Source organism: Hirundo rustica, chromosome 4, assembly GCF_015227805.2.
Source record: "Hirundo rustica isolate bHirRus1 chromosome 4, bHirRus1.pri.v3, whole genome shotgun sequence".
Lineage (NCBI taxonomy): Eukaryota > Metazoa > Chordata > Aves > Passeriformes > Hirundinidae > Hirundo > Hirundo rustica.
This window is the reverse complement of record NC_053453.1, coordinates 68047779-68074657: the sequence shown is the minus strand read 5'-3', so window position 1 is coordinate 68074657 and position 26879 is coordinate 68047779. Positions and strand designations below refer to the sequence as shown.

Below are 26879 nucleotides of genomic sequence, written 5' to 3'. Positions count from 1 at the left end.
GGATTAAGGCATGTATTTGTGTTCCACTTGCAAAAATAAAAACTTTTTGTACAAACGCCTGGGTCCTTTTTATACAAAAATTCTTCTTCTTATGGCACAAGCAGCAGCTGCTGTTTAAGAAAATATATAAATATCCTTTTTTTTTTTTTTTTTTTTTTCCCCCCTCCCTCTCCTTTTAAATTCTTCTGTACAACTATCTTCAGCGCTCCTCCTCCTCCCCCATGCTCGGCTCCCTCCCCCCCGTCCCCAGCGGAACCTTCCGTATTTACAGCGCCGAGCGGCGGGCGCGGGGCGGGGGGCTGCCCCTCAGGAGGAGTCGGTGCAGGGGGACGGCGGCGGTGGGTACAGGTGGTGGGAGTAGCTGCGCTCGGTGTAAGGGGACGGCGGGCAGCTCTCGCAGTTCTCCTCGGCCGACAGGTACTGGCTGCGCGGCGTGGGCGGCGGCGGCACCGGCTCCGAGTCGTAGTTGAGGTCGCTGGTGTAGCCCTTGGCGGCCGCGGGGACGCGGCGGCTGGGCGCGTAGTCGCTGTCGCACACGTCCGTGCTGCAGGGCGTGGTGGGCGGCGCGAAGTGCCGGTAGCTGTAGGGCCGGTAGCTGGGGAGGGCAGATGGATTGGGGGGGGAAAGGCTCGTTTGTGCTTTTTTTCAAGGGGGGGGATTAAGGCAAGGTGGAAAGAGAAAGCGCTGCTCTGCGGCGGTGCGCAGCATCTCCTCTCCAAGCTTCCGTGCAGAAGCGCTACAGAGTTGGGCGCGTCACGGCGACAGGTGAAAGGGATGCCAATTTCTTTGTTAATAATCTAACTCGTAAAACTACTTAATTTTAGCACTAAGCAGCCTCTCACGTAAATTTCTGATGTGCTGCTTTGCTCCTAGAGAATTCATTTTGTGCTGGAAACTGCTGGAACTGGATAGTGTGCTGTGTTTGGTGTAAGTATCCCATTACCGTGTTCGGGTTCCATTAATCCGTAACGTTGTGGGTGCCTCATCCCTGGAAGTGTTCCAGGCCAGCCTGGACAGGGTGTGGAGTAACCTGGACTAGTGGCAGATGTCCCTGCACATGACAGGATGGGCTAAAGTTCCTTCCCACTCACAGCATTCTGTGATTCCATGATCACTGGAAAACCCAGGTTTAAGTGTTAAGTGCCTCAGTCTCCAGATGTTTCCAGTGCCCCTGGCACTGCCCGCTCAGAGATGCAAGGAGCACCTCTAAGAGCTTTTTGTTGTGCCACAGAAAGGAGCAGTGCCTGAGAACAGTCTCTCTCACAACAGGCTCCCTAAGGACTTAATTGAGGTAGAAAAAGTTGCTCCTAAGACAGTGGGGCAGGAAGGGCACGGGTGTGCATGTGCCTGTGCTGCCATTATGGAGAAGATAACTCTGTTTCCATTAGGCAATTTCTGGATACTAACTTCCAAGGCCAGACAGGAGGACTGAAAATTACCTGATGCACTCACAGCACTCAGGAGAAGCATTCCTTAGAGAAGTGACTGGGATGAAATTCTCAAAGCCTGCTACCACAAAACATCTTTTAAAATGAGCCCAAGACAGTCTCAAGGAAGCAAATTAGAAAGAGAAATGCATGGTAGCTGCAACTCCCAGCACCACAGTGGCTGGGGACACAAGGGGATGCAGCTCCCCTGTAAGTCAGAATATTAGTAAAGAAGTAAGATCAGAAGCAGCAAGACCAGTGTTCATTTCTGGGTGAGGGAGCATTTGGAAAATATTGAACCCTATGCTACATCCCTAATATCATTTATAATACTAAAAGTCACATCTGCTAACCAGTGGATGACTCCTGCTGGTGCCTGAATTTGGGGTTCTTTCATTAGAAAATTACATAATTTTAAAAGATTTTTCATATGGCTGCAAGGGATCATTACAAACATCTGGTCTGACCTTCTGCACAACAGAGGCTATATTTTCTGCTAATGGAGAAGAGATGTGTGCTCAGCCCTAGAGACCTCATTATCCAAAGCCCCCAAAAGCTCTGTGCTAGGGAGGCACAGCTTTCAGACAAACACAGCACTCTCTTCTCACTGACCACATCTACTGGTGATTTGGGAGGGGAACCTTTACACCCTTGGGTAGCAGGGGTCTGTTCCTCTGTTTTTGGTAACTCGTTATAAAATCGTAACTAACTCCAGCATTCTTACAGGGAAGGTAAGAAGAATGCAGTCAAACAGAGATAAAATGCATGCCCATAAATACTAGTCAAGAGAAAATAAAGCAAAAGGTTAGCAATCTTTTCCAGATATTAACCCTTAATGCGTCAAACTAGAAATTCTGTGCTTTATCTAGACAACAATATTAATGTTACTTCTGACTTATTAGCCTTTATATTCCCAACTTTTCCTCCACGGGGTATTTGCTTATAATTTCTGATAATTGCATAACAAATTATTTATGGCAGAAGCCTAAAAGAAGGCAGGATTCACTCCAGGGTAAGTTCTTTTTGGCTCAAAGTACTCATGGTACTGTGTTTCTTTTGGCATGTAGCTAGTTTTGTGAGGAGTGCTGTCATTCCCCCTAAGGAATGTACCCCAGGGATGTATCACTACCCACTTAGTGTCTGATTTACCTCAAACAGTGCTGCACTCCTACACAGGCAGCAGGGACACGATGCACGTGAGCCCATTGAAGCACCAGTTTAGTGCTTGCAGAATTAGGGCCTTTGATTGTAATTCTTATGGAGCAGAGGCTGCCTTTATTCTGCATTTTCTACACTAGCTGCTTTGATCCTGACAGAAGCTATTGTAATAGTAATTACCTGTAGGATCTGTGAGTGGATGGGCTGTTTGAAGAATAACCAAATTCCATGGTATAGTGTGAACGCTCAGTAGCTGGTGATGGTGGTGGGTTCAAAATCTAAGGATTAAGAAAGGAAAAAAGCCACTTTTAAAAAGGAAAGACACAAAGGAAACTCGAGAAAACGCCACTTTATGATCTTTTAGTACTGTCTCACAGGAACCTTAAGTAAAGAACTGCATGCATAGCCCTCCCAACAAACAGGACTTTTCCCCTGTTTATTATTAGGCAGAGCCTGAAAATGCCATTTGTTGCCATTCCTATTGGCTACTACGAAGCTCTTCTCCAAATACGCTGACTGCTGTGGCTATTTTGACATAGCCAGTGCTGAACAGTAAATCTGCAGCCAGCTGTTCAATCCTAGGTTGTCACTAGGGACACCACTGCCCCAGGCAGACTGGCAGATCTCTGCTCCTGCAAGCTGTACTGCTCTGCTTAGAATACTTGCAGCATGCTGGCCAGGGCTTCCCTAAGCAGGAATGTTCTTGCTCCATGTATTTGGATTAATTTAAAGCTGATTTAAAGCCTGATCAGTTGACTCTCAGCACTGAAAGCAAATAATTGAAGATTCCAGCCTGCAGTCACCAAGCATGGGACTCTGACACTCGACAGTGGTTTGGTGAGCTCCACAAAAATATCCAAAGCACAGATGCCACAAGTGAAGAGACAGGGAACCCTCTAGGGCTGGCACCAACTGTTACACGGCAGTTAGTGCAGCACACCACCCATTTGTGATGGAGGGATGTTACGGAGCTGCAAAACACTTGTTTACTTATTTACCTGTCACTTGTAAGACACATGACACAAAGCTTCATTTTAATTCCTTGAAAGGTCTGTACAGAATCAACCTTAGTTTTACCTTCAGAGGCACATGGCAGAGTATAATGAAAGGAGATCTCTCTGCCAGAGCTGCTCAACGTCTACAGGGATTTTTTTCATCTCCCCTGACATTCAATCTTACGTCTTTTTTCCTGGCACTGAGCTCTCTCACAACTTTTTTAAATTAAGTGAAAATTTCTAGACCATTTTGGAAAAAGACAATCTTCTCCCCTTTCAAAATCACTTACTCCATATCCAAACAAGTTTATTAGGCCAGAATTCTAAATCAAAACATTAATCTGTCGATTGATTAACCTTTAGAAAGACACTGTCACCTCCCTGAAAGTCATTAAAGGTTTATGAATAATGGAATGACTTACTGGAGGAAAGTAAGTGCCTTTGGTACTTGAAGAACTGCTGGAGGAAGCTCCTGTAACGTGGGCCCTGTCATAGGGTGGGCCACTGCTCCCTCCCATGATGCTGAGGGAGCTGATGACAGATTTACCTCGAGACATACCTGCAGAACAGAGGTGTATGTCAGCATTCAATTCTTCCTCAATTCACAGACTAGAAGAAGCTTAAAAACATAATCTGGAGGACAACAGCAGTATAAGCACAACTTGCAAACCCAGAATTAATTACCTTGGTATTAAAACCAAATTATGCTCTGAGAGGAGGCTGCTGGATCTAAAAGCAGTACATATTTACAGTACATATTTAATCAATATATACAGAAGCAATGCCTATAGATGGAGTGCAATGCTGTGGTTAAGTTTTACTTTTTAAACAGCAGTAGCATCACGTGCTTGACTGGTGCTGGAAAATTAAATGAAATAAGCTGAGACCAAAGTTATTGCTGGTCATTACACACTTGGCAAGAAGTCTCACAAGCACACCAGCTTAGTCTGCAAACCTACCAAGAGCGATTACATAATGTTTAAAATCCCATGAAAACAACTCTGTGTAACTTCACCTCTTTGCTACAATAGTCCAAAAAGGGGATTCTTTAGTAACAAAAGAAGGAAATACACAGTGTGTGCATTTATTTGAGCTCAGGTTCCGCTAAGTACCTAAATGCTCGTGAAAGGCACGGGTAAAATGCAGTTCATTATTGTAAAGAAGGATGGCAACAAGCCTTGGCTTCCTGGCTTCCCACAGCACCCAAGAACTGCATCTGGAGCAGACATTTCCCGTACACAGAGGCACAGTATCCCCCAGCACAGCTGTGGGGTGCCAAAGACAAGGGTGGTGACCCCCTTTACTTACCAGGGAGAGACCCCGACAGAGAGCTTGGGTGGGGCACGTAGCCCAGAGGCACCGAGGCCGGCCCGTGCACCACGTAGTCGTTGGTCATGGTTTCCCCATCGCCCTTCATGCGTGGGCACAGCACCCTCTGGCAGATGAAGTACATTGCTCCCACCACAAAGACCGTCAGGATCACACCAATGATGGAGCCTATGGTGTTGTTGGGCTGTGGTGCAGGTTCCTCCGTTGTGTCTAGAAGGGAAAAGGAAAATCAAGACCGTGTAAGTTTAGACCAACTTCAGTTTTTCTTGCATCTTTCCACTTTCCTCCTCTTCTCTAGGCAGACAACAACTTTCGAATTAATATATGGGAGGAACAAGCAGGCCCTAGGACAGGTCTGTTCAGACTCTGAGTGTCCATAAGGGCTGCCTGCAGCCTCCAAGATGACCTCCAAACGTGCCATGAGGTTCTTTGGATAAAAATAACAGGAAATGAGCAGCACATGCATGTGCAGGGGGTGCGTTGAACCAGGCCCTGCTCTTGCTTCAGGCTGACAAGCAGAGCTCTCCTTTCAACTCGAGCAAGACCTGCAGCCACGTCTCCAGATGACACTGTGCAGGGGACCCTGGTGCTTTTCTTGTCATTGAAGATGACAACTGCTTTTCATGTTGGTTATCCCTCAGTGTCACAGCCTGGCACTCCCTTTTCTCAGCAGTGTAATAATCTCTTATGGAGCATCACCTTGAGTGTTCAGCGGTGATAAATTTTGGGTTTGCTGCTGTTTATTAAACTACACCACATCTGCCCCACCCTGATGGTTACAGATACAGCTGAGCATCAGCCTGAGAGGTGCCAACTTATGAGGAATCTGTACCCAAAACAATTATTCAGCAGTCAAAATGAGAAGACCAATTCTAGGCAGTGACATTTCTGGGAGTAACTGACAACCCCCTGCCTGTGCTCATGAATTTGACAAGAAAGGCAGACTTTAAAGTGTTTTCCTGTTCTAGTCAGTGTTTTACATCTTATGCATTACTGAAAGTTTTTTCCTCAACACATTTTCTTCTCCCTGAACACCAAACCCACACTTGAACCAGCTTGTCACCTTCTACAGAGATAAGCAAACAGACTTCTGATCTGAGTGAACGAGGGATGGTGACAACTGCCATCTTATTCTGGGTGGGCCAGTTTCCCATCCTCTGTTACAAAACTGGAGAACAGATAAATTCTAATAAAGGGAACCACACAAGCCTGTGATAATGTCACTAGTAACTTGGTAGCATGACAGAACATCTCTTTAATACTCCTTCATAAGATCAAGGGTCCAACTCTGGCTTTGCATTTTCAAATTATCTGTGTGCCAGCTGTGATACTTGGATCTCTAACACAAGATGAGATGTCCCTATTTACAATTTCTTTTAAGACACTAACAGTGAAAGTGAACTTTTGAGTTGGAATTTTAAAGGCATTGCTTTTCTTGCAGAGCCCTGGAGATTTCAGGGTAGGGGCTATCACATGCTACAAATCAGAAATCAAGCTCGTAATACATCCTTTCAAGATTAAAAAAAAGACATTTTAGAAGGTTTACTTTATAAACAGACTGCTCCTCTGATTCTAAAAGCACCTGCTATTAATTCTCTGGAGGAGAAAACCATGAAGCAGAGGAGTAATATATGAATGCCTCATGCTAATAGATACTCTTTTAACATTGCAACAACTCGGCATATTAACGTTATAGTAAAATAAACCTTCTACTTCTTTTAAAATTTTAAAAAGGCAAGAAGAAAAATAACTGGCATTCTCTGCATCAGAAACTACTTGTTCAGAATGCTAATTATTTTTGTTATTCCTACTCCACCGCATTGTGCATTAATTGCATGACAGCAGTTATGAAGAGAAGCATTAATTCTGAAACAACTAATTCAGTCTGCTTGGCAGAATAAAATCAAGCTCGTAGGAAAGGTGAGAAACAAATTGTGGATGCTGCAACCACGTCTCCAGTCTCAGGCAGTACACTTACAGCATCCTTGCTCATCAGAGCTGTCACTGCAGTCCAGGTTGTGATCACACTTCTTGCTTTTCCCAATGCACTGCCCACTGGCACAGCGGAACTGATCCGTTAAACACAGCACTGCAAAGAACCCCCACACCAACAGTCAGCATCAGAAACTTCTCTTGAAAATCATTAAGAAATAAAGACACCAAAGCATACAATCAGGAGCGTCTTGGGAGAGCTTGGAGCGCTGCAAGCTTCATTTCTGGAAGCAGCCAGTGGCACACGAAGTCTCTCACGTGAACCACGCAGAGCAAGTGACTCAAGGTTCTGTCGAGGATAGAGCACGCTGGTACCTGGGCTTTACTGCCTGCTTACAGTAAGAACACTACAAGATGAAGTGACCCTCATCTAAAATAACTCAGAGGCCATTGAGAAGACAGGCACTTATCCCAGGACATGGTTATTGCAATATTGCTATAAGAATCTCCAACCCTAAGCATTTACCGTAATATAACAGAGCAGAATTAAGTTACGAAAAATAAATCTGCCAGAACATGACACTAAAATTGTTTAAGGAAGATAAATGTCCTTCTTCATGTCCTTGTGCTCTTCCTGTAAACCAGAAAACTGCTCAATCACGAGACAATATATTGACTTGATATCCTATTTTTAAACTGAAACGAAGGGCAGAATATAAAACTGAAGCTTTGCCAGTACACGGAAAAAAATAAATGGTGCTGCAGGCAAGGTGCTGGCTGCTGCTGTTTCCACATATTCCTGCCTCCTGTTTCTCATAAATCCAGAAATCCCTTTTTGTCTTCAGCTGAATTAAGAAGTTAAACTAAAGGCTTTTCTGATTTGTAATCAACTTGAATGCTCTCAGCAACAGGACGCCTTTGAAGGTGATAAACAGCCCCAAGTCTGACATCTCCAGCCGCTGGACAACAACTGGGAGGTTAACTTGCACAACACATTTTCAGATGTCAGCATCTCAGCTGGCTAACGATCACCTTTCAGCACACAGGAATTTCAGCTCTGTGTTTTTGTTTGAGCTGGAGCACCTCTTCTGGCAAGAAATTTAGCCTTGATTTAAAGACATTTCAACAGTCTCCACAAAGAAGGAAGATGCATTGAAAGGATATAAAGAAGAAGCATCCTTTCAAGCTTACGAGTTGTTCCTACAGCTCTTCACTACATCTGCAATAAAGAAAGGATGAGTTTGCTCACATTTCATGTTGTGTAGTGGTGGGGCAGTTCAGATTCCACCAGCAAAACCTGTCCTTTCCCAAATGAACTTAATTCTCATTGTGCTGGCAACAGCACTTGCCCCTGTAAATATGGCTTAAATACTCTCTTCTGCTGTGCTCTATGGGAAGAAGAGGTCTCCAGAAATCTCCTCTGTCTCTCACTCTCGCTTATTCAGAAAAGCTCATTTTGTTCAGGTATTGTAAAATAAACAATCCCAAAACCTTTCCTCGGTACAAGGCACACAAAAAGCTACGACAAGGCTTTGCTCCACTTTGTAGTTCACTCCCAGACATTAAGTTTTTAGAGCTCAAAATCATGCCATTTTTGATAGTACTGTTCACAAACAGCATTTAAGCCACTCCGACGGAGGCCGCTCTTAATTTCCGCTTCATAGGTAAAGAAACAAAAGCACGGAGTTACGAAACAACTTCTGTTTAACAGACCAGTTTAAAAACTGGCAGAACCTCGGACCTTTCCAACTCCTGCTCAGCAATAAGGCTGGTGCTTCTCCCAGCTTGTCCCTGTGGCAGGTACATTTGCGCGCCACTCGCGTCCTCCGTACCTTCGCAGTTCTTCTCGTCCGAGTTGTCCTGGCAATTGGCTTCCCCGTTGCAGCGCAGGGCGCCGTCGATGCACTGCCCGCTCTCGCACTGGAACTGGCTGTCAGAGCACACGGGGCAGTTCTTCTCGTCGCTGTGGTCCTCGCACTCCGTGAACCCGTCGCAGCGCCACGCCACCGGGATGCAGTCAATCTCACCTGTGAAACAGGTGAACTGCTGAGGGGAGCATGTTGGTGGCTCTTTGAAAATCAAGCAAACAAACAGAAGTTAAAAATCCAGGTGAGCAAACAGCAAGCAGATCGGGAGTGGTAAGGACAAGGGCTCGGCTGCTTTCCTATGTCAAAGCAGCCGGCGGGCAATGTGCCACATTGTAAGGTCACTTCCACAGCCGCTTTTGCACACCTCGAGGCCACAGTGTGACTGAGGCAGGCTGCCATCAACGGGGGCTCGACAGATGAAGAACAAGAGGAACAGAGAAACACGCACGCTCAAAACGATTCTTTTCTTCCCTTCCCTCTTCAGGCTCTCACACCTTTCCCTTCGTAAGACTTCAAATCCAAGTCACTGCACTCTTCGACTCCCCCCTTCCTGCAACACCACTGCATACACAGCCAATGGCTTACTCTCTTTTTCATGTTTGACAGTCATTGTATAGAAGATGTTAAAACGATGTAATTTGCTGCAGATGGATGCACTGTGACTCAGTGTCTAGTTATGTGCCCTCGACAGCTCTATTCAGTCAAAATTCTTTTAAAACAAAAAAACTGCTCCATCTAGTCAAGTTCCACTACCTCGACACATCTGTTAGCTGTTATTTAACATTTACTACATTAACTGTTAATCTCGGGCAGTAAGTAACTGTAGATTTTTTTTCCCTTTTTTTAATCCCCCTTTCCTCCCTCGGCTTTTTGGCCTGGTATTAAACTCGCTCTGAGAAAATATCTGGATTATGTTAGCTCTTGTTCCATTGTGAGACCACACGTCGCCTCGATGGCGAGATGATTGCATAATAAATCCATTCAGTCCGGTGGCACAAAGAGACCCAAGCACCAAAGTGCCTGTCCTCTCCCCCATTCCAGCCCCACCCCTGGAGACACCAGGGCGTGGGCTACAGTGGCCATATCACCATGGAAGGAGGCAACTTGCCCTTCTGGGACTGCAGTTCAGAAAGACACGCACAGGGGTGAGCTTGGGGAGGACAAGAGAGAAGAGCAAAACAGCACAGAATGGGCAGTGTGCCAGAATGTGAGAATCTACCATTGACTGAAAAGGCAGAACATGGGGAGTGACAGCAAAAAGTAATCAAAATAATACAATTAGAAAATCAAGTTGAAATAATTCAACTGAAGTTGAGTCTGAAGCGTGAGTCTTAAGTAGAAAGAGTGAACAGAAATCCTTAATCAACAGTTAGGGATTTTTTTTTTTTTCCCTCTTCCCTTTCTCCTTCTCAACACTTGCAGATTTAGCTGGAGGGTGGAGGGAAAGAGGTGAGTCTGTACAGGTGTGTAACAGCACCTGGCGCACTGTCACATTCCTTTGGCTCAGAAGCCATCCCTGAAGATGGAGACCCTCCCCAAGGCTGAAGCTAAGAGCCCAGTGACCCAGAACTTGGGAAGGACTCACCTCCACAGGACAGCTCATCCTGCAGCAGCACCAGGTGCACGGGGCAAGAGCAGCGCGTGGTGCCGTCCCCCTTCACAATGCAAATGTGGGAGCAGCCACCGTTATCTTGAGAGCAAGGATGCTGTCCTAGGATTTTGGAAATAAGAAAGACAGGGACTGATAAGAAATCCCCACTTATTTTATGACCTTTCAGTCATTTCTTCGTTACCCCCTAGCCCCTGGGGAGAGGATTAATGAAAAATCTCTGTTGATGTTGCGTTTTGTTGTGTGTATTCCTTCCTTTAATCACATCTGTAATTATAACTAGCTTGGTAATTCTCCATGATCTGAAACTACTCTAAGAATTTATACAGTACTCAAAGCATTTTGCTTCCTGTGTAAGGTAGCAGTAGTTCTCTGCAGCAAATAGTACGTTAGAAATACAAAAAGATATCTTGGATTCCATACTTCATTTTTTCTCTACCAAAGACCATTAAAAAATAAACTTTTCTAATTTATGAATTCTGAAGCTTCCACGCTGTCTCCGAAACTCAAATTAACATGCTCTAGATAAATATGTCTCTTCATTTTAATGTTTAATAAGGACAACATAACTTCTCTTAGAACTCCTGACAGATTTACTGAGATTAATAGCACACAAAACTAGTAGTAGTCTGCACTGATGTTTTAATTAAACATCCCCAGACATTTTTCTACATATTTCTCCAAGGCATGCACCACAGCCTACTAACCAGGCCTATTTCCTCCAGGATAACAGCATCTGCACTGCTTTAACCATCCACCTCCCACCACTTCAAGTGTGTGTGTGTGGAAAGGCCTGGTGAGCAGAAACCTTCAAAAAGCTCAGCCACGATCGACACAAATTGCTATTTAATAGAGACTTCCTTTGTGCAATGCAACATTGCTCTTCTGTCAATTCACTCGCAGTACCAAACACCACCACCAAAAATTGTTCACTTTGCCTTCAAGGCAGGCAGCCCACTGAAACACTGACAGCTAGTGACAGGCCCTGAGAGCTGTGCTTGCCTAAACAGTGAACACTCAATATGCACTAGCACAATCCAGAAAGTTCTCTGTTAGGGATAACAGGATGTTTCCACTGTGCCTAGAGACACTCAAATGCCAGGTGCCTGGAATGGGACTACCGATCAAGTTGTCATCAGCAAGAAAACACGATGCTGGGGTTGTGATAGATTTCCAGTCTGTTGCCAAGTGCCTGAAGGAAACAAGCCAAGAGCACCGATACCAGGTTCTGGCCCCTTCCACCTGCACTGATGCTGATCAGCAGGGAGGCACAACAGGCTCGCGTCTCTTGGCGCCAGTCCCTCGGGCGCTGTTCGCACCTGCAGGCAGGGATTGCACTCACTGTATTCCTGCAGGTTGAGCTCCTTCACAGCGTGGATGTCACTGAGCTGCGCAATACGAGCCTGGACCTTTGTACGTCCTTCTCGGCCCGTCATGTCAATCTTCTCAATCATCTGCTGCTGCCTGTCGATCCAGTAGAGCCAGTTCTCAAACACTGTTAGCCCCACGGGCTGCAAGATATTGGAGTCCTCCAAAACGATCCGGTTAGCACCTGCAGAAGGGAGAGAGAGCTTTGCTTCAACTAGGAAAAACTGAAAAACTATCAGAAACATCTCCTACACTACTCACACCGGTATTTTTCACTGCTTTTGTGCTACTGGGTAAGCCTGCTACAAAAACCCAGGCAATTCTGATGTGAGACTAATGCATTTTGCAGACAGATGATCAAACTTTTTTTTTCTGCTTTCACCGAGAAGAGAGTTCTTTGCTCAAAAAATATCTAGTGTATTTAAAGAGCACTTGGAGTTGGGGGGTCTCATCTCTCGTGAGCCTTTCCAGTCTCTCATTAATATGATGGAAATCAGTATTCTTTTCATTCTTCTTTCCCTTTTTGGAGAGATTAATTGCTTTGTCTTGCCATACAACAGGGAATAAGAAGATGGATTACTGGCTTCAGCTAACCCATACAAGATAAAATCCAAGTGAAAGCAGGGTAATTAGGACTTCTCACATGAATTATGAGATTAACACTTCTGACTTCCTCGTGTTCTTTTCTTTCAGCTACGTTACGTTCACTCAGCTGTTAGTGCTAAATTTGGAATGCTCCTTTCTTCCTAGCAAAGACTTACTTTCCCCAGTTCCTTCAGCAATCACCAGGAGCAGACAAGAGGCCTTACACCTCTGAAGAGTGGTTGTTGATTTTTATGCCAGACTTTCTGGCATTAAATACAGTCAAGAGCGACTGTCACATTTCATGGTTAACTCTCCACACAAACAGAACACAGCCAACAGTTGTTCTAAAGGTATCACTAAAGTCTGTCTGAAGACAGTGAAGGCTTTGTAACAACACTGAAGAGAAATGTTAGTCAAAACCTGAGGGCTCAGGAGGGAGGCTTAATCCATACTTCCTTTATTTCATACGATGAGGTGGTCATTAACAATCAAATATTCAGTGAGTTGATCAGATTCTGAGCACAAAATTACTTGAGAAGCACACAGAATCTGCTTCAATTTTGAGAAGCTGAAACAGGCTCACACAAGTCAAGCTAAAGCTTGAAAATTTACCTCTAAATCCTGGTATTTCTGATATCTGAGCTCACTGCCGTCCTTATTTTTCACTTTTACTACAGCAAACAATAGCTTTACATTGTTCATCCACAGAATGATTTCCAGTAAGTTTTTATATTTTTGTTCCTTAAAAATATACTGGAAAAACTGAATCCCAGGGGAAAAAAATCTACCACATCTCAACCTTACCACACAAGATAACCTAACAGGACAGAAGACACGTGCACTCCACAATTTTATACTTTGACTCAAAGTTCTATCCCTCTCTGCTTTGTTTAGTAGCAAGAAGAGTTTTTTTGGGGGTTTTTTTGTCAAGAATTTAATCAACACTATGTGAATGATGATGACTTAGAAAGACATTCAGCTACAAAAAATGTATTTATCTCCTTTTCACTAAATGCACAGAGAGCTCAGAAGTTAAGTAACCTTCCAAACATTTACCAAGTATTAAAACCTGAAGGAAAACATGGGAATTCAAATCAGCTAGGCTGGGCTCTCACCACCAATTTGGAGCAGCACCAGCAATGATCTGATTAAGAAAAGATGTTGATGAATTCTGAGGGAGGTTATACCCAGACTGATGTAGAAATTAATAGACTGAGTGATGTAAGTCAACCTAAATAACTGCAACCATCTATTAAACCCCAATAACATGACTAATTCTGTCGGGAAAAGGTAAGAAACAGAAACCTGCATCTTGAGAAATAAAGTTAAGCTGAGAATAGGGCAAAATGCAAAGAAGACAGGAAGGAATACAAAAGCTAAGACCTCGACTTACCCAAATGGAGTCTGTACATGCCCTGCTCTGCCATGCCCATGTCAATCAGCATGGCCTTTTGCAGATGTTCCTAAAGCTCCAAAGCTTAACATTTTCACTCCCTTAATGTCTTAATCTTTCTTTTTAATATTTGTGACCGAGTGTAACTCACTATTTCTGGTAAACTGAGCCACTAAAATCCCTTCCATAAACCAACAATGAAACCCGGAGCTGACTCATCAGGGTGCTAGTCTCCTTTATTGGGAATGGCAGATGAAAGGGAGACGTGATTTAGAGGAGCTTTGTCTCCTGGCATCACCATCCCCTTTCCAGCAATACCTTTTACAGAAAGACTTAAAACCAACCGAATAAATACAAAAATCAGGACACACCCATAGCTCATTCTATTTCCAAATGAAAATTACTTAATTCCTGAATCATTAGAATTATTTCCAAATCACACTAATTATTCTGGAATAGAAGAACTAATTTCCAAATATTTTCCATGGTAGGGAGCTAATTCCAGTCATCTTTTCATAAACAACCCCTTAATCATGTGAAGAATCTGGTTAACTTCAATAGGCTCTCCCATTTGGGCAGAATAACCAAGTCCTAACTGCATGCCTGAAGGACAGGGAGGAAAAGAAGGACTACATCACATAAAAGGCATCCTGGCTGTCCTTGTCTTTATGGGTACTGGCATCGACAGAACTGACAGAGCAAGAGACTGAATGTTTTTAAGAAGCTAGCATGCAGAAAAATTACTCTGCTGGTCAAAAGAGCTTTATTAATCAGCATTCCTAAGCACAGGAATGCATCTCAGCAGTCAGCAATTTATCGTGGTGATTATAGCAATCTATTTGTGGTGCAAATGCCAAAAAGCAAGGGAAGTTTTGGAACGGTTTTCCTTCGTGCTCTTTGAAAGATGGTGAGCTTTTACTACACATCATTGGTGATCCAACAGCCACATCTTTAAGGGAAAAAAAAAATAAGTAGAATCATTAAACCTAGGCTGAACTAGAATTTAGACCCATCTCCTTGCCTGGTGTCCTAATTTCAGGCAGATAACAGACAAAGAGAGAAATAAAGCTCATGTAATATTCTCCTGCCTGTTACTCCACTCATGCAAACCCTGGATCTGGGACAGCTTGGAACGCACAGAGAAACACCACAGCATTTGGTTTTTCGTTCTTTAATAATTCACTAACTCAGGTTGTGTCTTGCATTTTAAAACAGCAAACAATCAGGATATCACATTTCAGTAGTGACCCTGAATCTTTCAGTGACACACCACTGAAAAAAAATTACTGTCTTTCTGAGCTTTAATTCCAACCATCTAGGAAAAACAGAATGTTTTCCAAACCAAAAGCTTATTCCAGGAACTTAACAAAAGGCTGAAAATCCGAGTGGTGTCAACGGGGTTACATGCTGCTACTTTGAATGAAGGTACCATGTCATAAGTGGAAGACATCACCACAAACATTACTGCAAGCTGTCACAACTCCTGTTATGTTTTCAACTCTCACTTCCAGCAATAACATCCAGCCCAATCTGTATCACAAATTAGTACTGATGCTACATGAGGCAGCCGAGCTGATCCAGCAGTTTGCTGGATTAGGCTAGTAAATGAAAGACATTTGTCTTTCTCACCCAATTGGACTGTGTGATTTCTTCCCCTCTTCTCTTGCTCCACTTGCTGGACTCTTTCCTGAACCAATGCAGCTTTCCAAGCCAACAGAACACCATTCTTTATTTGTCTTTTTCTGTATAATGTTGTTAGGTTATTGTTAAGTGGGCTGAATGTACTCATAGAGGAGGTCCGACAAGCAGCATAACCAAACCTGGGGAGCAGGCAGAGAGAATTCCACAGCTGGAAGAGGGAGGTTTTTATCTTCTGAGGACAGAGAGATGTTAGATCCTCTCTATCCTCACATCTTTTCACCCCAAATGACAGGTACATAAGCAACCTGGACACCTGCTGCTTCAACTCTGCAGGACACCTTTTACACATAACGGGGAACTTTCCTCTGATTGACACCAATTGCACCAAAAACAACGCCTTTAAAAACAACCCCTTCTCTCCTCTTTCCAAAACTGCTCCTATTTATTCCTCAACTAACTTTGGGAAGCCACACGAAGGTTTTGCAGTGAGGAACCCAAGTAAATAGCATGTGTAGCAATTAATAATGCAAATCACGGAGTCATGAAACTGTAAAGACACGCTGCATGAGTCATGCACATTCCCCGGCTGGGAATTCAGGGAGTGATTAGAATCACACTTCAGACTGTTTATAGTAGGAAGGAAAAGATGACACTTTTCTCTGCGTTCCCCCACACCCACACCACACAAATGAATCACCGAATTAAGGTGCTACTCTACCTGAAAGGTCACTGCTCTCAATTCTGCGCAGATCTGAGTCAGCCCAGAACAACTTGCCCAGCTGGCTGTCAATAGCTAAGGCGATGGGCTTGCTCAAGCCACTGAAAAAAAGGACTTCTCGCTCGGTTCCATCCAATGCTGCTCTCTCAATTTTAGGAGATCTCTCCTGGAGGTTGGTGAAATACATGTATCTGGAACAGGGAAAAAAAAAAAAAAAAAAAAGGTTTATTTGATCTTTCCACATTTTTGCTATAAATCCGAGACGTCTTAACAAATGTCAAAGATGTTTTTCACTCTGACAAACAGAAAACAAGCTGCAGCAAGAAAACAACGTGATTCTCAAAACCCTGGGCCTGATTTTCCCCACATACCCTTTCTCTGGGTTCACCACGATGGCTCTGGGCCGATCCTGATCCCCCTTGAGCACCACTCCCATGGGTCTCCCGTCCAGGCGAGTCACGTTGATGACGTTGGTGGCCTCACAGGTCCAGTAGATGTAGCGGCTGTAGATGTCAATGCTCAGGTCGTAGGGCTGCATATCCAGGTTCTGATTGGGAACCGGGCTTGTCACAACAGTGAGGCTCTGCAAAGGAAAGAGAAACAACACACAGGAGAACATTTAATCTTAGTCTAATGGGAATATTTGCTATTAACTACTCAGAAAAAGGAGACAGCCAAAATATTAGCATAAATAAGGAGAGACCCAGGTTCCGTTGCCACACCAACACCTTTGTCCTGCTGGTTTGCTGTAATGGCAATCACACAAGCTGACTGCAGCTTGTAAAACTTTGCAAGTTTGACCAGTAAGTTCAAATTGTCTCTTCAAGGTCCAGGGTCAGCTTCTGTGTTTCCTCTACTTTTTTGACAACTCAAGAGTTCAGTGTGGATAGACCCAAAGCCAGCACATTTAACAGTCTATTGTCCACCAGCAATTCCCAAAGCTGCAGCTGAGCAGAGAAAAACACAGGCAAAGTGAGGCCAAAGAGCACTTGAAATGCTTGCCTCATTCTTCTCCACCACTGCTGCCATGTCAGTTGGAGGACAGGAGGGTTGTTAATAAATGGAAGGCAGCTCTGCCAAAGATGGGATGGACATCAGCTAGTGTACAACCCTGACTTCAGAGCATTTCCAGCTAACACCTCACTAGTTCAAGTGCCTTGCCTTCTACTGGTCTAGACTTCTAGAGTTGGCATGCCTTCTTCTTCTTTTTTAATTATTATTACCTTTAGAAAGAACCTCACCAACATCTTTCATGGACTTTTCTAAAATTCTGAAGAGAATTAATAAATCACTAAGCATGGCCTACATAAACATTTTGGAAGACATGCTTATGAAGTGAGCAGCCTCTACCCTCTCATCCCCAAATTAAACTTCACCAGAAAATTTGCCTAACTTAATTTGGCTTGTCACCTCTGTGAAATGGTGTGCCTACAAGTCTTCCATTTGTTTATTCTGCTGAAGCTGGCAAAAACATGGTGACTTTGACTAGTTTGGGGTATTATTTTGATATTCCAAAATGAAAAGCATTGCTAAATTAAGAATTAAGGCTGAAGGGCATACAGCAGGATCCAACTACCACCACACCCACTACCAGAAACCACACTCTTAAAATTCAACAGAATGTAGCGCCTCTCTCGTGTTGTGTTGCTCATCTTAGTCTCTCAATCTATTTTAAAATGCAAAATCGAATAAGCAGTCCCTGGTCACAGTTAATCTCACGAAACCTGCAAATTGGGTTTGTATGGCCAGGTTTTGGTAGTGGGGGTGCTGGGCTATATATAGGGATGGGTTCTCTGAGAAGGTGCTGGAAGCTTCCCCCTTGCCCAGCAGAGCCAATGCCATCAAGTCCAGGATGGTCCCATCACCAGCCAAGGCTGGGCCAATCAGGGATGGTGGTAACGCTGGGATAACATGTTTAAGAGGAAAAAATGTTATTGGGCAGAAGCAATTGCCGTCAGAGAAGAGAGGAATGAGAACATGCGAGAGGAACAGCCCTGCAGATACCAAGGGCAGTGAGGAAGGAGGGGCAGGAGCTGCTCCAGGATTTCCCTGTGCCCCTCCAGCCCATGGAGGGCACAGGGGTGCAGAGATCCACTGCAGACCCTGGAGGAGCCCTTGCTGGAGCAGGGGGATGCCCAAAGGAGGCTGTGACCCATGGGAAACCCCATGGAGCAAAGAGCCCACACTGGAGCAGGTTTCCTGGTAGGATGTGTGACTCTGTGAGGGACCCAGGCTGCAGCAGCCTGTTCTTGAGGGACTGTGCCCCATGGGAGGGACTCACACTGGAGCAGCTCATGAAGAAACACAGCCTGTAGGAAGGACACATTCTGGAGGGAAAAGTTCATGGAAGACTATCTCTGGTGGGAGTGACCCCACGCTGGAGCAGGGAAAAGACTCCTCTCCATGAGGAGGAAACAGTGGCAGAACAAAGTGTGATGAACAGACTGTAACCCCTTATCCCAACTCATGAGCTTTTTGCTGTACCTTGTCTCCCCTTTCCAGCTGAAGAGGGAAGTGACAGCGTGGTTTGGGTGGGTGTCTGGCCTCCAGCCAGGGCTGAACCACCGCAAGCCTGTATTACCTTCTACCCTACTGCACTTTTTCTGCATTCTCCAGTCAAATACATCTTTTACACGTTCAGTCTATTAACTCCATGCCCCGGTGATTTACAACAGCTCTTCTCCTATCTGCTCCAGAACCTGGGAGGCTCCAGACACAGCAGAGTGTGTGCTCACACAGCTCCAGCCTCCTCGTTTCAGAGGATCTACCCCTGCACTCTGCTCACACACCTTTGTCAAATGCCCCGTTTCTCCCAAGAACCTTCCCTTCCACATTTCCTAGCTCAAATAAGGGCCTCAAACAGCTTCCAGACAAAAGACAGCGTTGAGCAAATAACGTGCTGGGAACAACAGCAATCCTCAAGCCGGCCTTGTTTCCCCATGTTCTATTTATTGCTGCACCTCCCAGATTTACTGTCTGAGGACTCCAGAAAACTCCAGGTGCCACTTGTTTTTGCCAAGGGACACTAACCCACGGGGAAGTCTGCGCATCTAATTATCCCCAAACAACCAGCCATGGTTTGGCCCAGGCATGCCAAGGGTTCAGCAGCTCCAGCCCCCTCGGGATACCTGGCTGCCATCCTCCTGTGCCTTCCTGATGACATTCTGCCGTGAGTCGATCCAGTACAGCTGCTTCTCCAGGGGGTCGTAATCGATGGCGCGGACGTTGCGGAGGCTGTGGATGGGCAGGATGATGTCCGGGCTCTGCTGCTCGTCTATCACCATGCGGTTAATGGCGTTCTTCTGGCTGAACAACAGGAAGGTGGTAGGAGCTGCACGGGTTCAAAAAAAAAAAAAAAAAAAAAAAAAGGGGTTGGAAAGGGTTACACGTGGCAATAACGTTCGGCGTTTTTAAGTTTAAGAATGACAATTACAATCCATAACCAGACATTTATTTCATTCCCCTTTTCTCTCTTCCTTTGCCAAAACCAGCCAAAAAAAAAAAAAAAAAAAAAATCATGCCATAACAATCCCAACTTCTGATGAGTAAGAAAAACCTTTCAGATTACCTCTTTTTACTCTAAATGGCTGTACATGGATGTGACAGGCAAAGATGAGATTTTTTTTTAAGTGGCAGGACTAGTGAATGCGAAGACTTCTGGCAAAAGCACCTCTAAGAAGAATGGTCAATTATGCCTCTCAAAGAACTGTCCATTTTCTTTCTAAAGGGGTCTCAGGGAAATGCAGCTCCACTATTTTGAAGCTGAACCCTTTGCTAAGTGCACTTCTACTTGCGGAGAAAGGTGAGAAGAAACCAGCACTGGTTCCTAATTTAGACATTTCAGGGAAAAGAGATTGACAGTGGTTCAGTCCTGTTCCCACAAATCTTCCTTCTGCCTGTACTGGAATGGAATAACTAATTCACAGGAATATTTCTTAACTGTGTGCACGGCTGTGTTTCTGGAGAAAATGTATTAGCTCTTCTCAAATCTATGTATCTTTACTATTTCTTGGTGGTTATCTGGGAATGACAACCTGCAATGAGAAAAGAAATCTGATATTCTGCCCAGCAAAAATTCCCTGGACAAATGTTTGCTCTTTGAAATTAGAAATACCATCAAAGAGCAGAAGGTAAAATTTCAACACCCCATACAGCTGTAGTTTACCAACTGCACCTTACAGTAAGGGCACAAAGCATTTAATACATCACTGAAAAAAATTACCTCTATTACATAACTGGGTGAGAAATCAGAGAAGGTAGTGAAAGCATTTTCCTTTCTCAGAGGGTTCTTTTCAGTAATGCTCTACCTGAAACCACTGCTGTGCAAGATGGCACAAGAGCCAATTGCCAGAAATGCAGCTTGAAGCCTCCCTGAAGTTTGTACAATCAATTCTCTACAGCCCAAGACTGGAGAGAGATTATCAGTGGGACACTGCATTCATTTACCAGCCTGTAAAACAGGTAATGCAGCACCTGGGAAAGGGGAGGAAGCAAAAGTCTCCTAGAGAACATCATCACCTTGCTTTGTTATTTTAGCATACGCTTTGAACAGCTATTCTGACTGCTGGGGGAAAGAAAAAAAAAAGGCAGGGAGGAGTTTCCTTGGAAACCAATGCTTTGTCCTAACATCCTATAACAATCAGGCCTAATTGCAAGGTATTTTTGCTTTCTGGAAAACCTGTATTTTCCCTCCAAGCACTTCTTAAATAATTTGAGCTGCCTTCTACTTAGCTCTAAACTGTGGAAGAGAGCACAAAAAAAAAAAAAAAAAAAAAAAGATAAGACAAGTTTATATAAACGTGTATAGCAAAATAATGGATTCAGAAACATCAGAATTCTTACCAAGAAGTTATGACAGAAATGGAAAGAGAAAAAACTTAAGGTACAACAATGCAGGTAAACATGTAAGCACCTAAAATTATTTCTACTTTTCCCCAAAGACACCCTCTCTCACTTTCCAAGCCTGTCTGGCTTACAACTTTGAATTGATGGCTCATTATAAAAAGCAACAGCAGAATTTCTCCCCTTGAGACTCCACATCTCTGAAACAGTACCCATTTCAGAAATCCCTTTCCAGTTTTCATCATTCTCCCTCCCAACAGTCACATATTTTAACTGTGTTTTTGGCAGCAGGCAAATGGAGTGCATTGAATATGTCTCCTGTGTAACCCTGCCTTCCAACTTCATGACACGTGCTGGGTCTGAAGAGATCTCACCAGAGCATAATTAAAAGAACCTATGCATGCATGAGCAGGGTATTCCAGAAGGGAGGACCAAGAGACAGGGCTTGGACTACAAATGTTCAGGAGGTACATAAGCAAGTAATACAGGCAAAAGAAAGTTAAAACAATTCATGCTTCAATTATAGTGTCCAAAAAAAGGATAAATTAAATTATACGCAGAGAAGCCTAAATCTCCAGTTACCTACAAATGAGAAGCTGGAAAGTTCCCAGGTTTGAATAAGGCAGAGGAAAACTCCTAATACCACATGAAGAGCCCTGAACTGTACCATGGGGAAATGGTTCTATTTGCTTGCAATGTATTTCCTATATTTTGCTCCTTGCTCTGTTTCCAGGAGCATTTTCACAAGAAAAACATGACCTTTGATCATTCTGCTACTTTTTTTCCACTAGAAGTCAAATTCCTACACCTGGAAGATCACAGTCCCTCTCAGAGAGGTGCCAGCCATGCCTCTAACTTTCACTAACACGTGAGAGTACCAGGGTGCAAGAATCCAGCTGTCATGCAAGGGGCCACTGTAATAAAAAAGGAGAGAAGTACAGAACACATGGGGAGTAGAAAAGCACAGTTTTTTGAAAAGCCTTGTCTTCAAAAAACGCCATGAGGTGGCATTTGTGGAACAATCTGCCCAGACAACAGTTGGATGTCTCCACTCATGCATAATGTGGATGAGATACAATCTGTCTCTCTGTACCAGGGATCTCTTCACCCACTGACTAATGTGAATGACACCAGTGGAAATCAGCCATCCAGAGCTGCTGCCAAAATTATGAGAGCTTCACTGGCAGCCAGTTATTGAGAGATGGATAAATTATTTGGTTAGAAACTAATTACACACGGCCTGAGGGGCCTTACGGTTTGCATTCTGCACAACAATAAAAAGAAATGGGACTTGGCTGCACTGAGATCAGGAACCAGACTGCTGGGGGAGCCACGGAGCCCAGCCCATCCTCACTGAGGAAAAACACTTGTAGAGGTCTGAGTGGCCCACCTCAGCGTCTCATCAGCCAGCAAACACAATGAAATATTGACCCCATAAAAGATGCACAAAGTCTAGAATCCAGACTGAAATATCACCTTTATATATATATATAAAGCATATATATATATATATATATCTCACCTTTATATATACTTTATAAAGTATATCCTTTACGCCAGGCAAGACTAGAAGTACATAAGCAGATAAATAAACAAGCAAGTAAGCACTTGAAGAGGGTCTAACAGACAGAACCAAAACATTTTTAGCTTTCACGTTTACAGAGATGTAGCCAAGCCACTGGAAAAGTTCACTAACAGCCATTCTTATTTAATTGAGATACAGGTATGCTGCAAGACTATTTTCTTTTTTTTTTTTTTTTTTTTTGCTTTCAACAACCTACGTAGTCGTCTTAAAACCCAGGAAGATTTTCCTGCTGGAAAACCGTAAAACTACCCTTTCCTCCAAGCACAACTCTGCCATTGGTTACTGAACACAAGCGCTCCTGCATTTCCCTTCCCGTTCCTTCCGGCTTACCGCTGCAGGTCCTGTTGTCGGAGTTCAGGGAGTAGTGAGCTGGGCAGCCGCAGACAAACCCTCCCACGGGGACCGCCAGGCACAGGTGAGAGCAGTGCCCGTTGCTGGAGGCACACTCGTTCCAGCCTGCCTGCCTGGAGGAGTGGAAGACCAGGATGTCCATGACGTAATCCAGGTGGCCCTGGATGATGGTTCGGTTCTGCCCGCTGGTCTTGTTGGCCCGCTCGATGCTGCGCCGGCTCCAGTCTGTCCAGTAAATGTAATCCTGGTACTGGGTCAGGCCAAAGGGGTGAGGCAAATCGTCAGCTATGGTCTCACGGTCAAGGCCTGTGTCCAAAAAGAAGGGAGGGGAAAAGCAGAGTTAAATGGGCACCGCTGAACGCGTCCCCCGCCCAGAAAGGTTACCACGTGTGAAAAGTGCATATTATATGGCTCTACGCAAGATATTTACTATATGTGTTATGTTGTGCTAATTGTTAATGTGGTATTAATATTTTGATAGTATGGTAAATGTAGTTTTGTAGTTAAAATGTAGTTTTTATGTACCAACCACAGGAAAAGGTAAATCTTTCAAAGAAGAAAGAATTTACTACTTTCTTATCAGAAGAGACCAGCTCCTCCTGCTTCTCTCAGCCTGGTGGACGCCATAGAGATTAAAGGAAAAAAGTGATACTAACCAGAGACAATTCTTAGTTAGAATGGAATTTATGCATTATATATGAATTGTATGAATATTCAACAGGCGATTGCTTTTAAGAGATAATCCTTTGTTAACAGGGGTCCTTCTTCAGAGCTCGTGGCTCGGGAGAGGCACCCAGACGTCTGTAACTTTGTTTTTATTGTCTTGTATTGTCCTAACTCTAAAACGATTCAATTTTTTTACTCTAATTCTATTTTTATAACCATCTTATTTACTATTAAACTTTTAAAATTTTAAAACAAGTGATTGGCGTTTATCACACGACGCAATCACTTTAAAGTTTGTATTTCATCACGATAAGAGTAAATTACGAAGTAATGTACAGCAGTCAAAAGGAGTCTCAGAGCCTGTCACAGAAACGTGCTAATCCTGCTTGCCATCCACGGAAAAAAATGCAGTTTAGTGAAGAAAAAGTTTCAATTTCAAAAATGTTCAGGGTTCTCAGAAATATTCTGTCCTTTCCCTCCTTCCCAAAACTGACAGGATGCCTCTCAATTTCACGCAGGATCCCGACATTGTATTTCCAGTTGAGTATCTCTTGCACCGTGTTGGAGTCTAGGGCATTCTTTTGGTTGTTCTAGAGGGTTAGGGACTTAGGCAGGGGGATCTGGGACAAAAAGAGCACCGCACTTTTCCCACTGTTTATAAAAAGAAAATTATCACGAGCTTAATGAAGTACCACATTGCATTATGAGAAAAATTAAATATACAAGGCTAAACTAACCTGTCTGTGGAATGTCACAACAGGAAGGAGAAGCCAGAAAGTCAGGACGGGAAACAGCTAATTGTGTACACCATGGAAATATTAAGAGATTTTAAGGAGCAGGACACGGCAGGGGGAAATTATTTCAACCGTGTTTTATCAACTGCTTCATTACCGTGGCACCTCACGCTGTGTAGTCACACAAAATGAACGGGAGATTATGAAGCAAGAACATACAAGGCAGTTCACTCCTGTGGGTGCTGAGACGTTAAAACAAGGTGCTGTGCAAATCTGAGAGGGTCTAAGTCCTCCACACAGTACTCTGGGATAGTGAAAAAATAAAATATTTTCCCTCCATTTAGCTGCAATTACCAGTTTATAAAATGATCACAGACCCCAGCACAAGAGAACTCTCCTGCTGATAAGCACCAGCCAGGAAAAGCTCCTTAACATGCAGAATACAGGGGTGGAAAATGCCTGAGGATACTAACAAAGATATAAACCCAAACTGTATTAAATTACATGTTGAATAAGCTGTTGTTATCTTCTCGTTGGCTTTGTTATGTATTTTCTAGTGCTCTTGAGAGTAGCAAAACAAGACCCTCCAAAACAGTGCAAGCTGACATCTTTGCCCTACATATAACTGGAAATACGTACCTTGTGTAATTTTAACTTTCTGAGCAACCCAATCACCTACCAGAAAATCGAGGCCTCGCCAACCACAGCGCTACATAAACACGAATTACAGAAGCAAACATGACAGGCGTGCGAGGTTGGAAACGTTTATTTTTGTCTTATGATGTGTATATCTCTGCATTATTTAAGCCACAATTTGGCACAAAAAGCAGCATTGCCTTCAGGATGGTGCCCAGCGCTCTGAGGCTCACCTAACATGTTGGAGGATTCTATCAGGTTGGTGTCCAGGTCGGTCCAGTACAGGCGCCTCTTGGCGTAGTCAATGGTCAGGCCGTTGGCACGGCCCACGTTTGGGACCAGCGTGGTCCTCTCACTGCCATCCATAGCAGCTCTGTCAATCTTTGGTTTGCCGCCCCACTCAGTCCAGTACATGAACCTGATCAAAAGAACAGAAGAAAGAAAAATAATTGCGTTCAGTCCAAGAGAACTCAAGAGGAAAAACAAAACGAAAATCCTTAGAAAGTGTAAGAGGAAAAGGAGAGCTTTAAATTCAAGCATTTATTAAGACCCATTGTGCTAAGTGGGGTTTTTTTCCCCAAAGTACAGGCAAGAAAGTGAGTCAAGTTTCCTCAAAATGCTTCCAATGTTATTTTTTCCCACCTGGACCTGGATTTTCACCAGCAGGTTCTGTGTGACGGCACTTTGCTAGTAACTAATCCATGCGTGTCATGTAAGAGGCAGAGGCTGGCTGTTGGCACTTTCATTTCTAGCTGGTTATTTAGCAGGGTGTTTTTCCAGAGCACTTATCTTCTGTTTCTAGTCAGTTGTCTCCCAAATGAAGGAACACATTAAGACAGATCTGCAGGTGTCTTTTGTTAAGAGGTGCCACTGCTCATGTCCACACGACTAAGTCAACCAGGCACGTAACAAGTGTCTTACATCTCAGCCAAGACACACAGAACTGTATGGCATTCCCAATGGAGCAAAAATACAATTATTAAATACTCACATGCCAGCTTCTGCCTTATTTGGAAGGACAGACTTGCACACATTTACATTTTCTTTAGGCACTGCACAGTAGAGCAGGATGTGTGTTTGTATATTATATATTTGATGGCTAGTTAGTCACTTCTTCCAAAATATTAAGCTGATACCATTGTAAATAAAAGTGAGAGGCAGCTATCCAGTATTTACACCTTCGGGTTATAATAACTCTAGTAACAAACCCCTGGGAAATCTTTCAATTCCAACCAACTGCACAATAGGAAAGGTGGCTTCAGAAACTGATGATCAAGGGGGAGAAATTCTTTAGACACAAGGAATACTTGCAATTTTTTCTTAGAAATTTTGCAAGTACTTTGTGCATAATTTTTTCAAGTTGGATACAGCACAGAGCAAAGTGTTAGAATTGCCACCATGGCAGCAATGCCTTGAAAACTTGCATTTAAAGTACAGCTATACCGTATGCATACTTATGTAAGTATACAGCTGTACGATTGCTGTAAGGAAAAATGGGCATTCTGACCCAAGTAATTTTTTCTTCTGATCTGTGGTAGAGACAAATGATGATAATCCTTGGGAAAAAACTACTTCCAGTGTAAAACTAGAATCATCCATCGCAGCCTTTTGTTAAAAATGAGTAAATGGATCTGAGAATGTGATGCTGAATTCTCATCCAGGCAAGCCGTGGCACATCAGGGCTGAATCCAATCGAGGCTCCCACTGGAGGTGACCATTGCCACCACCTTGTTGAAATAAAGCAGAAGGAATGTGTTTCAAGTTCTTTGCACTGCTGTAGCTCTCACAGCGTGACTGGGAACTGTGATAATGTCATAACCCTTGTAAATGAAGCTCCCTCATTTGAAAAATAATGTATTATTGGTATGACCTCAAAAAGGCTTTGCAGTAATTAGTTATTGCCAAGTGAGCGTTTCATGGTAGAAGAGCTATTTCAGAAGCTGAATAGTTAGCTTGACTTGCCCCATTCCTTCCCCCCTCTCCCTGTTTATTGCCCTACTTCTGTTACTACACTTCAATCCAACTGAGAAGTTTCTTCTCAG

The 26879-nt window shown here is 43.7% G+C and overlaps 1 protein-coding gene across 3 annotated transcripts in view; it reads right to left on the bottom strand.

Annotated features, from left to right (window-relative positions):
• Positions 1-203: 203 nt before the first annotated feature.
• The window catches only part of LRP6 (LDL receptor related protein 6), a 112408-nt gene continuing 85732 nt past the window's right edge, over positions 204-26879 (bottom strand). Inside the window, exons 11-23 of one of the 3 annotated variants that reach the window (XM_040061588.2) lie at positions 25071-25255; positions 22781-23107; positions 19152-19354; positions 16395-16606; positions 16024-16214; positions 11661-11870; positions 10295-10420; positions 8674-8910; positions 6888-6998; positions 4889-5119; positions 4003-4139; positions 2766-2863; positions 204-595 (exon numbers count right to left, since the gene is read on the bottom strand). In XM_040061588.2, coding sequence (XP_039917522.1) covers positions 307-595; positions 2766-2863; positions 4003-4139; positions 4889-5119; positions 6888-6998; positions 8674-8910; positions 10295-10420; positions 11661-11870; positions 16024-16214; positions 16395-16606; positions 19152-19354; positions 22781-23107; positions 25071-25255 — 2557 coding nt within the window. In that variant the 3' untranslated portion in view covers positions 204-306. The remainder of the gene's footprint in view (positions 596-2765; positions 2864-4002; positions 4140-4888; positions 5120-6887; positions 6999-8673; positions 8911-10294; positions 10421-11660; positions 11871-16023; positions 16215-16394; positions 16607-19151; positions 19355-22780; positions 23108-25070; positions 25256-26879) is intronic. The other 2 variants (XM_040061589.2, XM_040061591.2) reach the window with 2 other exon arrangements.